The 14,387-nt window shown below is 36.3% G+C and overlaps 1 protein-coding gene across 1 annotated transcript; it reads right to left on the reverse strand.

Moving 5' to 3' along the window:
- Nucleotides 1-4,566: 4,566 nt before the first annotated feature.
- LOC111022155 (fatty acid elongase 3-like) lies at nucleotides 4,567-5,642 on the reverse strand. The gene has a single exon (XM_022299321.2). It carries the CDS (start codon nucleotides 5,489-5,491, stop codon nucleotides 4,682-4,684), a length of 810 nt encoding a protein of 269 aa, XP_022155013.1. The 5' UTR covers nucleotides 5,492-5,642; the 3' UTR covers nucleotides 4,567-4,681.
- Nucleotides 5,643-14,387: the final 8,745 nt, after the last annotated feature.

Here is a 14,387-nt window from a genome sequence, read left to right on the forward strand (position 1 = left end):
CTATGGAAAGCGATTTTTAAAAACATTTCAAGACAGGTTTATATGAAAAGTTACATTCATAAATGTCAACAAAATAGGTTTCGTGACAAAAAAAACATTCAAAATTGTTTGGTGGCCTTCTATTGACATTTCTGAAACATGAAAGTTGACATTATTAAGTATACCATGATAGTTTTAAATTGTCGTTGTAAACTTTTCCATGACATGTATCGAATGTCATTATTTAATGTTGCATGATATTTTTAAGTTGTCATTATACAGTTTTTCGTGATAGTTAAAACTGGCAATATTGACTGTTAAAACTATCACTATAAAAGTTTTCGTGACAATTATAAATAGTCGTTAAGTTTTTCTTGACGTTTGTAATCAGTGGTTAAAAAAAAATTCATGTCAATCTTGAACTGTCGTTAAAAACTACTTCACGACAATTATAAACGGTCGTTACAAAATAATTCAAGACATTTATAAACTGTCGTCTTTAGGTCTTTATTAACAAGAGGATAAAATATTTGATTGTTTTAGTGACACTTATAAATTGTAATTAAATGACTTTCTGTGACATTTATTAATTGTGATGGAAATTCTATTCCTAACAAAGTATAACTGTAGTTGTAAATACACTGATGATAATTTTTCAAAATTGTCATCTTCTCATCTTTCTTGATGTCTTAATACATGACAATTGGATAACTGTCATGAATTATGTTAATGACAGATTTTAACTATCATTGAAGGGGATCTATCCTATCATTAGAAGTATAGGGCATAGACATGCATGCTTGTTTTGAAATTCCACTTGATTCACCAATAGTTTTAATCATAGGGAAGATATTTATTAAAAAAAAAAAACAGCATCTTTATATTCACAAATTGATTTATCATTTAAGCACATGAACTTATTTGCAGAACGATTCTGAACATAACCAATGAAAACACAATCAGAGGTTTTCGATCCAACAATAGGTCTTTTGAATGTTGGATGTGCCACCTCTGATAACCACCCCCACACTCTCAAGTAGCACAGGTCTTGTCAAAATCCTTTCCACAGCTCGTATGGTGTCTTGTACAACTTTTTGTGAGGGACCCTATTAAGAATAAAACAGGTAGAAAGAGCAGCTCCCCCCCAATTAGATAAAGTAGAACTTAATATCATAGCATTCATCATCTCTTTCAAAGTTCTATTTTTCCGTTCAGCTATTCCATTCTCTTTAGGTGAATAAGGAGTAGTAAATTCATGTATAATTCTATTTAACTCACAAAATTCCTTAACAGAATTATCACTATATTCACCATCGCTATATGTTCTTATTCTTTTTATTTTCCTATCTAATTGATTTTCTACTTCAGCTTTAAATTTAAAAAATGCACTACTCGCTTCATCCTTAGATTTTAGGAGATATATTTTTGTAGAAAAATCATCAATGAAGGAAATATAGTAATTTTATCACCTTTACTAGTGGTGTTTTTGAAATCAGATAAATTAGAATGAATCAATTATAGTAGTTCAATACACCTTGCGATGACTGGTTTAAAAGGTTTTTTAACAAACTTTACTGATACACAGACAGGACAATTTACATGTTTAGTTAATTCAAAGGCATTAATTAAATTTAGAGTTCTAAGCCTTTTGATTGATGCAACATTCACATGTCTCAATCTACCATGCCACATATCAAGAAACTCAACGATATAAGTAGAACTAGAAACAATTTCATTAGTAGAATAAGTGTTAAGAACAAACAAATCGTGTACTAAATAACCCTTCCAACAAAGTCACCAGTTTTTGTGATGATAACCTTACTTGTCTCAAACACAATCCTAAGTCCAGTCCGATTCAACAAACCTCCAGACACCAAATTTCTATGCAGGGAAGGAACATACAACACATTACTTAAGGATAAGGTTTTACTAGAGGTGAGTTTTAAGAGGATCTTCTCTTTCTCGAGTACTCTAGTTGTGGCTGAGTCCCCCATAAAAACATATTTGCCATCAATAGAGTCCTGAAATTCATGGAAGAGCTCATGATTTGAGTAGAAGTGTTTGGACGCTCCAGTGTCAAGGATCCAATTGGACTTGTTCTCTACCAGATTTGCTTCCATGACCACGGCAGCGACGGCAGGCTGCGCAGTGGCAGTGGCAACAATGGTGGCAGTAGCAACGGTGGTGGCAGAAATGTTGGTGGGTTGAGCATCAGTGAGGATGTACTAAATCTCTAATTACTCAAAGAAAATTAGCAGCTTTTGGGACCAGCAGTGGTAATTGAACCCGTCAAGTAGTTCCAATTTTGACAAGTCTAGTAGGACCTTTCCAGATTAGATAGTAATCATAGATTTTGATTTCAAATTGTAGGTAAGAGTAGGGTCGAAACTGGAACAGTTGTGAAATATGTCGTTATGTATCATGGACAGGACCACTGCCTTGAAAGCAAAATCAGCCGTGTACTTGTCGGAACGAAGTGAAATCAAACTAGCTCAGAAAATCCTTAGAAAACACAATTTGAGTACAGAGAGATAGAAGAGAATGCAATTTGAGTACACGTGCCGCGCGTGTGAGGCTATGGTTTAGGCTTCCCCAAACCACGTATACAACCCCACTACAAGGCTTTAACGTATAAGCTTCTTTCCAAGTGATAACTTGCCATGTGGGACAATTTGTAGCTAGTTTGTTTCATAATTTGTAGCTAGTTTGTTTCATAATATCATTCCGAACAAGTTAAAACCAAGGGGCAATAATACCTCTTACTCATAGGTATACAAAAATCATAGGAATGACTTGCTCCCAGGATATTCCAAACCTTGTACCAAACAAGGGATTTCCCTTACTCATTTCTATCATCAATTACATCTTCGATGCCTTGTTCCAATCGGCCTCCCACGATACAAGAATTCTAAAACTTATTCAAATTTAAGGAAGTGTAAAGTTTAATTGATAAAATTGAAAGTCTTTAGAGAAAAAAAATTAATGCACTTTAATTTTAGGGCTAAAATTTATTTTTTTCCCTATTATTAATTATAAGTTTCATTGTCAAAAATAAAATTATATGTTTCATTTGACCCTACATAAATCCGAGAATTAAAAAAAATAAAACAATAAAAAAACAGCCAAAGGTTTCTAAGAAAACAATAATTTTCTCTCTAATTCTTCTGCCTTTTCATGATTTTCACAGAGCTATCTTCACTGATCCTCAATTAATATGTTTGCCTCTTTAAGAAATTAGCCATTACTCTGTTCAATTTCCGGATTGGTTGGAGTCCTATTTATTTTTACTGTTCTCAACTTCTGTATAAAATAAAAAAAAAGTAATAGGAAGTTTAAACTGAGACTTGTCATATAGAAAAATTCTGTAGAAACTTCAGAATACCTCAATTCTTTAGATAAATATGATTCTCTATTAGATTTTTAATAAAATGGACTCTGTAGAAGTGAATAAGGGTAAAAGAGATTCAAGGTCGCCTAAGCTCTTTGACAAGATCACCTGTCCCAAATATTTTCACCCCTCTGAGTAATTATAAATTGACCATGATAATATATATATATATTTAGATACCATATTAATTTCTAACTCGATTAACGGCCAAATTAGAAATAATAAAAACTTGTAGCGAACCAGGAGTATCATGGTCCCCGGTGCTAGATACCATCACAAACATTCCTCTCATCCTATCAAAAAAAAAAAAGAACAATCATACCTTTCATCAATCGTCTTTCAACTATGGATTTAGGTACTCTTCTGTTTCTTTGAGTTTAATTCTCTTGAATTTGAAATGGGACTTTGATCTAAAGCTTTTAAGTTTATGAGTTTTAATTTTTCCTACAAGGAGTACCAGAGCCTTTTCACATCTTAATTGTTTGTCATTTAATTTTCCCAAAAAAAAAAAAACTAAAAAAACTGAAAAGAAAGGGATATATATGGCAAAGTAATAGGGATTACTCTAGCAACTTTGAATGCAATGCAATAAGAGTCTTGAAAGGTTTTGACAAAGAAGAAAAGCTTTATGCAATGAAGCAAACAAAAAGGCATGAGGGAGAGAGAAGCCTCAATACTGCCATTGGAAGCACCACATAACTGCAATGAGCTAACAGAAAATTATTAGACTTCTCTCCTATCCCTCATGTTTTTCTTGCTGCACTTTAATCTAATTTTAGCTTTAAGTAAATAGAAAGACAAATTGGGTAAAGAAAAATGAAGTATAAGAAAATATTTTTCTAGAAATTGAGAAGTCTTCAAAATACCAAGCATGTTTTAAGTCCATTTTAACCAATGGGTTCACATGAGTCTTATATATAGTAGTCCTAGACATGTTTTGGAAGTGTTAAATGGCCTATGAAAAAGTTTTTGGACATACTAAATGGAGTAAAGAAAGATCTATCAGTGATCACCCCTCTTAATTAGGATACCCAAATAAATTAAGATCTATAGTGATCACTAATATATTCCATGTTAAATTAACACTAAATCCAAAAGCTTAAACCGATGAGTTATGATATCTTAATATAACATATATTACTTGGGGATGTGATTTATGAATAATGTCAAAGATGGTTACTACCTTCCATTTCACTAGATTACAAAACAAAAGAAACAAAATGCAATATATTAGTGGAAGCATATCATTGACGATTATAATAAGCTTAATCTAAAACAAACAAAGCGGATCCAGCCATAAACTTCAAATATTTATCAATGGGATTTAGATTCCACCCTCTTGTTTGCATTGGCAGCATAGCTTTTAAAATGGAAGTTGAGGAACAGAGCCAAAAGAGAGGCATTAAAAACAGCATTAAAACACCAACCCCAGATGCCAGAGCAGCCGGCAGCAGAGCCTCCAAAATGCTCGTACAGCATCCAACCGGAAGCCACAAAACTAAACACAAACTGCAAGATCTGGCAGTCAGTGACGAGCCTCTTCCACGTGGGGCGAACCCCAACGGAGCACAGAAAGTAGTAGCCATACATGACCACGTGCACGGTGGCGTTGGTCACGAGCGCCACAGGGAACAGGGACTGGGCAGTGTGGAGCCAGAGATAGGCCATGATGGGGACGGTGGAGTGGTGGTACACGTGGAGGAAGGTGAGCCGTCGAAAGGAGCCACTTAGGATGATGAGGAGGGTGTCCACAAATTCGAGGATCTTGGAGAGGTAGAAGAGGTGGGCCCAGAAGAAGAGAGGCCCGGAGCGGGAGGTAGGTGGGGGGAGGCAGACGACGGAGTGGGCGTGGCGGAGGGCGGAGAGGGAGCATCCGACGGCCATGAGGAGGGAGAGGAGGAGGAGGGTGAGGTTGTGGAGGGCTGAGATTGGGGCGAGGAAGGCAGGGGAAATGGAGGGCAGTGGGACGTGGCGGAGCAGGAGGCTCAGGGAGAGGTAGGAGCAGACTGTGAGGGTCAGGAAGAGGGGCGTGGAGCCGAGGGTGCGGCCCTCGATCCATTGGAAGTTGAGGATTATGGGATGGTTTACGAGCCAAGGTTCCAGAACAGACACGATTTGGTTCATTCTTTAAATTGAAGAACGCGGCAATGGTGGAGATTGGCTGCTGCTGGTGGAAGCGCCCTCTAAAAAACTCTAGATTTGGCGACTTACAGTTGTTGCAAAATGTATGTATAATCTGTGTAGATAGGGTTGGGAGGAGAATCTTTTCCTTTCCCATTTTGCCCTTTAAATGTCATGAATTTTTAATTTATATTTTATTGCTTCAATTTCTAGTTTGTTGCTAGGTGTCTCGAGCCTAATTGGGAATGGGAGGGATTCTTTTTTCTAGATAATGTTTATTTTTAAAACTTATTCCGGAAATAATGTTGATTCCAAATATATTAAATGTATAATGGATCGCTAGAAACTTATTTTAAAAATAATGCTTTTGAAATTCATCCACCTGAAGAGACGTCCATAACTGCGAGCCTAGATTCATAAGCTGTGGTGCTCTGTTGGCGTCACATCTGCTTTTTTAAGAGACAACCATATGAAACATAGTATTGACACAACGTCACGTCTCAGAGGTCTCTTGAAGAAACGATCACACCGTTTGGTGTCTCTTCAAGATCCACGACCAAGTGGTGGATGAATTTCAGAACCATTATTTTCTAAATAAGTTTCAACCCACATATTATACATTTAATTATTTCAAACCAGCATTATTTCGCAAATAAGTTTGAAAATAAGCCTTATTTAAAAAAAAAAAAAAGAAATCTGCAACTAAGAGATGATTTCAGGAATATTATAAATTTGGTTAGGTCTCGTAATTTTCAATGTGGGGATCCTTAATCTTCAAGTTTTAATTTTCTATAGATTATTTTAATTTTTTTTCCATATATTACCTTCAAGTTCCGAGCTATATGTTCATTTTTTTAGTATAACATGTGGGATAGAGGATTGAACTCACAACCTCCTAGTTGAAGATATATGTCAATTACCACCAAGTTATACTCGCTTTGACTCCGAGTTATACATTCATATTATCTCAAATATGAATATATTCATATTATCTCAATGAAGGGAAGAAAGTTTTGATTTTCCCTTTGCTCCTAGTTACAAATTATTACTATAAATAAAAAAGTATTCAATATTTATTTATTAATTTTGCCATTAAAGAGCGTTTTCCACCTCCCACCCAGTCTCTAATCCATCTTTATTTTTTGCTATGAAGAGGTCATTCTCTGCCTCAAAGTCTATACTTTGAATAGAAAATAATGAAAATAAAGTAGAAAATGAATATTAATTTTTGGCTTTCGAATTCTGGCCGGTCTTTGAGTTTTAAGTTCTTGGGAAATAATCTTGAGAGCGGACTGTTTTAGAAACTTATTTTCATGATTCTCTCAAATTTTGTGATTTTATATTTTTAGATTTCTATAGGTAGAATTTTTTTATTATACCAATTTTACCCTTATTTACTGTAGTTATTTTTTTAATCTAAAGATTTAAATCCCTAAATTGTAATGGCCCCATACAAATTTTCAACACTAATCCCTTAATTCTAGGGGTGTAAGTTAGTCGGTTCGGATTGGTTTCTGTGCAAAATCGATTCGACCCAAGACTATTCGATTTTCGTTCGGGTCGATTCGGGTTTCGGTTTTTTTTTTCAGGCTAGGTTTTCATTTTCATGTTTTTTAATCCCAAGTCTAGGGTTTTTGCTTTGTGAAACCTTCAACCTCAAAAGCAAGTAAATTTAACAGAGGATAGAGAAAGAGGAAGATGAAGATTCCAAGAGATATGAGTTTGTTTTTATTTGGCCAAATTTAGAGAGAGTGAAAAAGAGATTCAATATCATCCATCTAGCCCATAAATCAGATGAAAAATTAAAAAGAAAAAATCCCTTCTCAACGGGTTGCCGTGGATTTGTTGAGAGAAACTAGAGAGAGGTGGAGTTGCCGCCATGCATTTCTGGGTCGTTACGCGCTGTGCCGCGTGGGTTTGTGGTATCTCTACCGCCATTGTTGAAGAGGGTTTTGGGATTGTCGCGCACCGCCGTAGATTTGTTCCATCATCGTCATCGTGATTTTGTTTCGCCACCACAATGCCATCATATCTATAGAGAGAGCGGAGGGAGAAGAAGAAGAGAGAGAGAGAGTAGAGGGAGCGAGCAAAGGGGGGAGAGAGAGCATAAAAGGAGAAAAGGGAGGAAGCGGCGCACAAACTTAAAAGTAAATTATTAGGGTTTCGGTTTCGGTTTTAACCGACCCGAATGAATTTCTGTGTCATAACCGAATCGAACCGAACCGATCCATATCGGTTCGATTCGATCTTGCGGTTCAGTTCGGATTCTTTCACCCCTACTTAATTCACTCCTTCAAAAATATTTATTCCCGTGATTTACCAATATTATTAATTACAAAAATACTCAATTCGTCTCTCTAATTTCCCACTGGTTGTCGGAAGCCACCACCATTCGGATACACTCATTGAGTATATACAAGAGTTCTCACAACTACTCAAACATTATAAAATATATTCAACTGAGCTTTTTGAGTTATAAAATATCTCCGGATATAATCTAAATCCATATCAACTTGGATATCTTACAATTATCTTCAAATTACTTACAACTCTCTCGTTTAGTTAATAATTTAATTCAAACTAGTTAATACTTACAACTAAATGATTCTAACTAGTTCTATATTTTATCCAATATACCCAACTCGACTCAGTATAAGGAATCAAACTCACTATAAGATATATCCCCATATATACAATAGTCCACACCTAAATTTTACAGCACTGAAATCATAACAGTACAAAAACAACAATTGAAGATATATGGGTATGGAAGGGGTTTCGAAGAGGTTTAATAGTACAAAAAAAAAACCATGGTTTTCAACATTGTTCAAATCTGAAATCGAAAAGTAGGAGGATATATTGGAATGAAAAATATATCGAAATTTATATGGTGAGACAAAACAAACCTTCTGGTCGGCGACTAGACAATGGTCGAGATAAACTGAGACGAAGGAACGCAGACGTCGGCCGGAGACGAAGTAGCGGACGGAAATCGAACGACAGAGGAAGAATAATAGTTGACGGACTGCTTCGACGATAAAGAAGAACGGAGACGGCGGCCGAAGAAGAAGGAACGTAGACAGCGGTCGGGGACGAAGGAATGGACAGAAACGAAACGATAAAGGAATAGAAAAGTCGGAGGAAGGAGGTTTTCACATTTTTTTCAGTAATGGAGGATTTTGAGGATTTGGTTAGTATTTTGGAGATTTGATATTTTTTTATTAGGCAAAATTTAAGGGACTTAAATTGTAACCTCTCAACTAACCAATTTTAGATTTTAAAAATTAATTAATATTGAGGTGTAGATACAAAATGATATACTAGTAATTTGGGTGATGGATACCATTTTAAATAAGGTTGTTTCATGACAAAAGTGTAAATTTTATATATTAAATCTTTTTATGTAAATATAGTCTCTAAATAGCCTATTAATGTACTAATCCCTAATCTTAAATAAGTTAACGGATTAGTACACATCTAGTTCATTTTAGTATTCAAATTACACGCTGAACTTGACTTTTTAACAATTTACATTATTATCTAAATATTGACCGATTATAGATGGAATCCATTAAAAAAAATTACTCATAAGTTCTTTCTAATATATATGTTAAATAAGGATAAAAAATAAAATCAAATATGTAATAAATTTAGAATTTGGGTGGTTTCCTAATTTTTGTTTTGAAATCTCCAAATCCCTAAAATCTCTAATTTGAAAACCTAAAATGGTATGAGAGAGTTGATTAGATTTTAGATATATAGCATAATATTTCAATGTATATATTATATAATATAATATTTAAGTATATACCACCAAAAGTCATATATTACATAGCCTAAATATTTGAGTATATACCACTAAAAGCTATATATTATATAACCAAGTAGTATATGTTTATCATACTAAAAATAATGGGATAAAAATATATTATATAATGGTATTTCGAATATATTATAGGACATAATACTATATAATAATAAAAAGAATATATTATATAACCATTTAGATGAGTATATGTTTAAAAAAAATGTGAAAAAAAAATCGGAAAAAAAACAAATTTGGTGAGAGAGGAATCTTTTAATTTTGATTAGATTTGGTATTAATTATGATATGAGAAAAATATGAGATTTTTTAGGATTTCGAGAGAGAAGAACTTGAAATCCAAATATGGGAAAAGTGATAAAAATCAAATTTAATCATTTAAATAATTTTTTTTATCAAATTGAACAATAATAATGGAGGACAATCTTGAAATTAATGAAAATTTAAAATATGAGAATCGCTAAAAATTTGAAAACTAAGTTATCTGTGGAATATGATTTCTAAAATGAGATTTTTTCTCATAAGTTAAATGTAGCAATAATATTTCATAAATATCTGTTTTTTACCCCTTTAAACTTCCAACTTTAATTTTAATTTTTATATTTCAGTATTGCCCTTAATTAATGTCATCGTTTAAAATTTATGATATAATATATGATCCTTTCTTTATATTAGGGGTGGACATGTGAACTCGAAAAACCGAGCCGACCGACCAAAACAGATCAAAAAGTGGTCAATCAGTCGGTTTTATTGCCAGTCGGTTCAGCGTCGGTTCTGAAAATTTCAGAACCGACGAGTTGGTCGGTCGGTGGCCTTAAACCAAGTGATACCGACCGACCGAGTATTGTTACTTAATTTTCTTTTTAATATTTTTTATTTTGTAGTTGTAAAAAATTAGAAAACAAATTCAGGATTTAGGGTTACTCCCTCACTCTTCACGAATCTCTCTCTACTCTCAGCCTCTCAATTTCCCTCCCGCCCCCTACTCTCACTCTCCCTCATTGTGCCGCCCCCCTCTCCGACTCTCCCTCTCCCTCTGTTCGCTCTCTCTCATCGGTCGTCGGTGCCCCCTCCCTCTCGCCATACGGTCATGTCATTCCACCCCCTCATTCCAAAATCTAACGCACGCTGGCACCCCCTCCTCTAACGCTGTCACCAGCCATTGGGAAAAAAAGAGGGGTTGTCGGTTAAACCGACAAACTGACCAACCGAACCATTCGGTCGATCGGTCGACGTCCAGTAGCATACGAAAATCGTCGGTTTCCAGACGGGGTCAGTTTCGACGTTGGGGTCAGCCAAAAACTGACCCCGACCAACCAATGATCAGTCCTACTTTATATGTATTGATTTACCATTAATGTTATATTTGTTAATTAATATAGAATATTTATATTAAATGCTAAATTTATTAAGTTTAGATTTAATATTCATATTTGTTAATTAATATAGAATATTTATGTTAAATGCTAATTAATATAGAATATTTATATTAGATTTAATACTGTAATCTTTCACCAAATGTGTGAAAGTAATATTATATTTCCCTTTGAAACTTCAATATTAACTTCTAATAATAGAATATTGAACTAATAAACTATTAATAGAAGAATAAATAATCGAGAGTAAATAAGTATAACAAATATATCCTCTCGCAAATGAAAGTCAATTAAGGCATGAGTTTGTCTCTGTACAAAACAAAAACAAGCGGAGGTGAGAGGCTTCGAAAAAATGTCAGCAAGCTGCAAAGTCGAAGGAATATGTTGTAGAAGAATATCTTTGCGTATCACACACTCTCGTATAAAACGAAAATCAGCTTCAATGTGCTTTGTTCGACCATGAAATATAGGATTTCGAGCAAGTTGAATTGCAGATACGTTGTCACACCATAAACGGGGAGGTTGAGAGCCAAAAAGACAGAGATCACGAAGGAGTTGCCGGATCCAAAACAGCTTAACAGTTTTAGTTGCTAAAGCACGATACTCAGCCTCAGTTGAACTTCGAGACACCGTAGATTGTTTCTTGGTAGTCCAAGAAATAGGATCTGGACCCAAGAAGATAACAAAACTCGAAGTAGACCGTAGGTCAAGAAAATCACCAACCCAATCCGAATCAGAAAAAGGCAGCGAGATCAATAGAGTTCCTTTTCTTAAATAAAAGCCCATGAGATAAAGTGTCATTAATATAATGCAACACCCATTTAGCACCAGCCATATGAGTATAAAAATGATAATGCATAGCCTGAGATAACTTGCTGACAGAATAAGCAATATCAAGATGGATGAATGTTAAGTATTTAAGGGCACCTACAATAGCACGAAAAGACTGAGCATCTTCAGCACAACAAGATGTATCCTCTGTAACATTGGAAGATCAAGTAGTAGGGGCAGAACATGGTTTGGAGCAGTCATACCAAATCTGGAAAGAATATCTCTAGCATACTTAGCTTGAGAAACAGAAATTCCAGCCTCTGTGCGCAGGATCTCGAGACCCAAGATATACTTAAGACTCCCCAACTCAGTCATATTAGATCTCATACGTAATTGATTTACCAACTCAGATATATAAGAAGAATGACTGCCTGTTAGTATAATATGATACGCGACAACCCAAGCGTATTGAGCTACTCGAACCACAAGCCACTTGAATCCAATTGTAGAGATGGTTCAACTCAAAAGGGTAAGAGTTAGAGAGATTACCTTGCAGTCGTTACCTTGAGTAGACAGAATACTCACTATGCTCGGGAACACTCCACGAGTTTGATGACCGGTCAAACAAGCATGCTCCGAGGGGTCAATACGAAAGCCTAAGTTCAACCACACAAGGGATTCAAAATTTGAGGGGGTTTGCACAAGGCAAGGGTGAGAAAAACTCTCAATTTTCTATTCAATGAAAATTCCAAGATGATTTACAATGAGAGGAGACAAGCCTATTTATAGGCTAAGGCGCATAGCCTTTAAAGGAAAATAACAAAAATAAAAAAATAAAATAAAAACTGATAAATTCCTAAAAAGTACTAAACTTGCCTAAACATGAATTTTAAAATGATAACTAAAAGAAATTCAATTAAATAAAATCGTACAAAATAATCTAAGAAAATAAGAAGGAAATCTTTTCCTTTAAGATATAAAGTGGGTGGCAAGGCATGTTGGGGGCACCATGGGTGTGGCAACATCAAATGGTGGGGGGTGTGCCCATACGGGCTGTGGCATGCGTGCAAGGAAGATAGCGTTGGGGAAGGCGCACGCATGGGTTGGGTGTACGTCGTAGGCGGCGCGCAGTAAGGGGCGTACGACATAAGCGAGCGGTAGGAGGCGCGTGGCATGGGTGAGCAGCGGAAGGTGCGTGGTGTGGGCAAATGGCAGGCAACGGAGACATGGGCGATTGAAGGGTGCACGCGGTTGAGGCAGCATACGGGCGAGCGTTTGGAGCGAGCGGCTTGGCTACATGTATGCATGTGTGAGGCGTTGGTGCACGCGCTGGGCAGGACGCTTGCGAAGGGGGGACATGGGCGCTGGCGCCATCGGATAGGTAGTATGAGGTTAGCGGCTGGCTGGAGAAGGCACGCGGCAGGCCGCGTGGTGTGATAGCACACGCGGTGTAGGGGGCGTGCGCTAGGCATGTATGGACACGAACGTGCGTGTGGGGCTTTACGATGGTGTAGGCGGTTGCACGGGCCTCATGGGCGCGCGGTAGGGCAGAGGCGCCCCCACCGAGGGCGTTGTCGTGCACGCATAGGGTGTGTCCATGCGAGGTTAGCGCGCATTTGATTGCGTTGAGTGTGTGGTGGTGTCTTCATCTTCTTGTGATGTGGTTCCAAGGACCAATTATGATCACATCATAATATCATCCACATACAAAAAGAGATGAGTAATAAAGCCATTATATTGCCGAATAAACAGAGAAGAATCGATAGTAGAGGCCACAAATCCGAGAGACAAAAGGTGGGATGTAAAACACTCAAACCATGCACAAGGGACCTGTTTCAAACCATAAAGTGATTTCAAGAGCTTGCAAACATGATTAGGAAAAAAGGGATTAACAAAACCTTGAGGTTGTTGCATATAGACCTCCTCATGAAGTTCACCATGGAGGAAAGCATTTTTAACGTCAAGTTGATGAATATCTCATCCAAAATGAGTAACCAAAGATAAAACAACACAAACAATTGGTTTCTTAATGACAGGGCTAAACGTCTCATCATAATCAACCCCTTCCTCTTGACGATAACCTTGGCAACCAATCGAGCCTTTTGTCTAGCAATGCTACCATCAGGATGTCTTTTAATCTGATAGACTCATTTGCACCTTATAGTAGTCTTACCAACCAGTAGGGGAGACAGTGTCCATGTATTTTTCCTTAGTAATGCATCAAACTCCTCAAACATTGCCTTCTGCCAAAGAGGTAACTTATAAGCCTTTGCAAAAAAGGAGGGCTCTAAATCTGAATCATTTGAAGTAACAGAAGCAACAAACACCTTCTTCTTAGAAATTCCAGATTTACTCATAGTTTGCATGGTATGATTTTATATTGTTTGAGGAATAGATGTAGATGTAGAGGCATTTGGAACAATAGTATGTGATGCAGAATCATTAACTGCAATAGTAGAAGGAGATGGATGTGCAGTAGTAGCAACACCATCAATATTTATAGAAGCAACTGACAAAGAAACTTCTGATGTGCAGGGGAAGACAACATCAGTACCATCAATGAAGGAGGTTGAAGTATCAGCACCAGTGCACAAAGAAGACGAAACTTAACCACATTGTGGTATATTTATGGAAGAAGGAGAAGAAAGGAAAAGAGAAAGAGAAGGCTATGGCAGAAGAAGAAGGATGTGGAGTAGAGGAACTGGAAGAAGAATCAGCAAAGGGAAAAGAGGTTTCTTCGAACATTACATGTCTAGAGACATATAGCTTGTTGTTACTCATGTTTTAGCACAAATATCCCTTCTACTCTAATGGATAACCAAGAAAGATACATTTTCAAGTTTTTGGTTGTATCTTATGGGTGTTATAAGGTTTAAGCAAATGATAGCAAGCACAGCCAAATGTCTTAAGATGTAAATAGTCAAGAAGT

This window comes from Momordica charantia, assembly GCF_013281855.1.
Source record: "Momordica charantia cultivar OHB3-1 chromosome 4 unlocalized genomic scaffold, Mcharantia_2.0 BLBB01000004.1, whole genome shotgun sequence".
NCBI classification, from domain to species: Eukaryota; Viridiplantae; Streptophyta; class Magnoliopsida; order Cucurbitales; family Cucurbitaceae; genus Momordica; species Momordica charantia.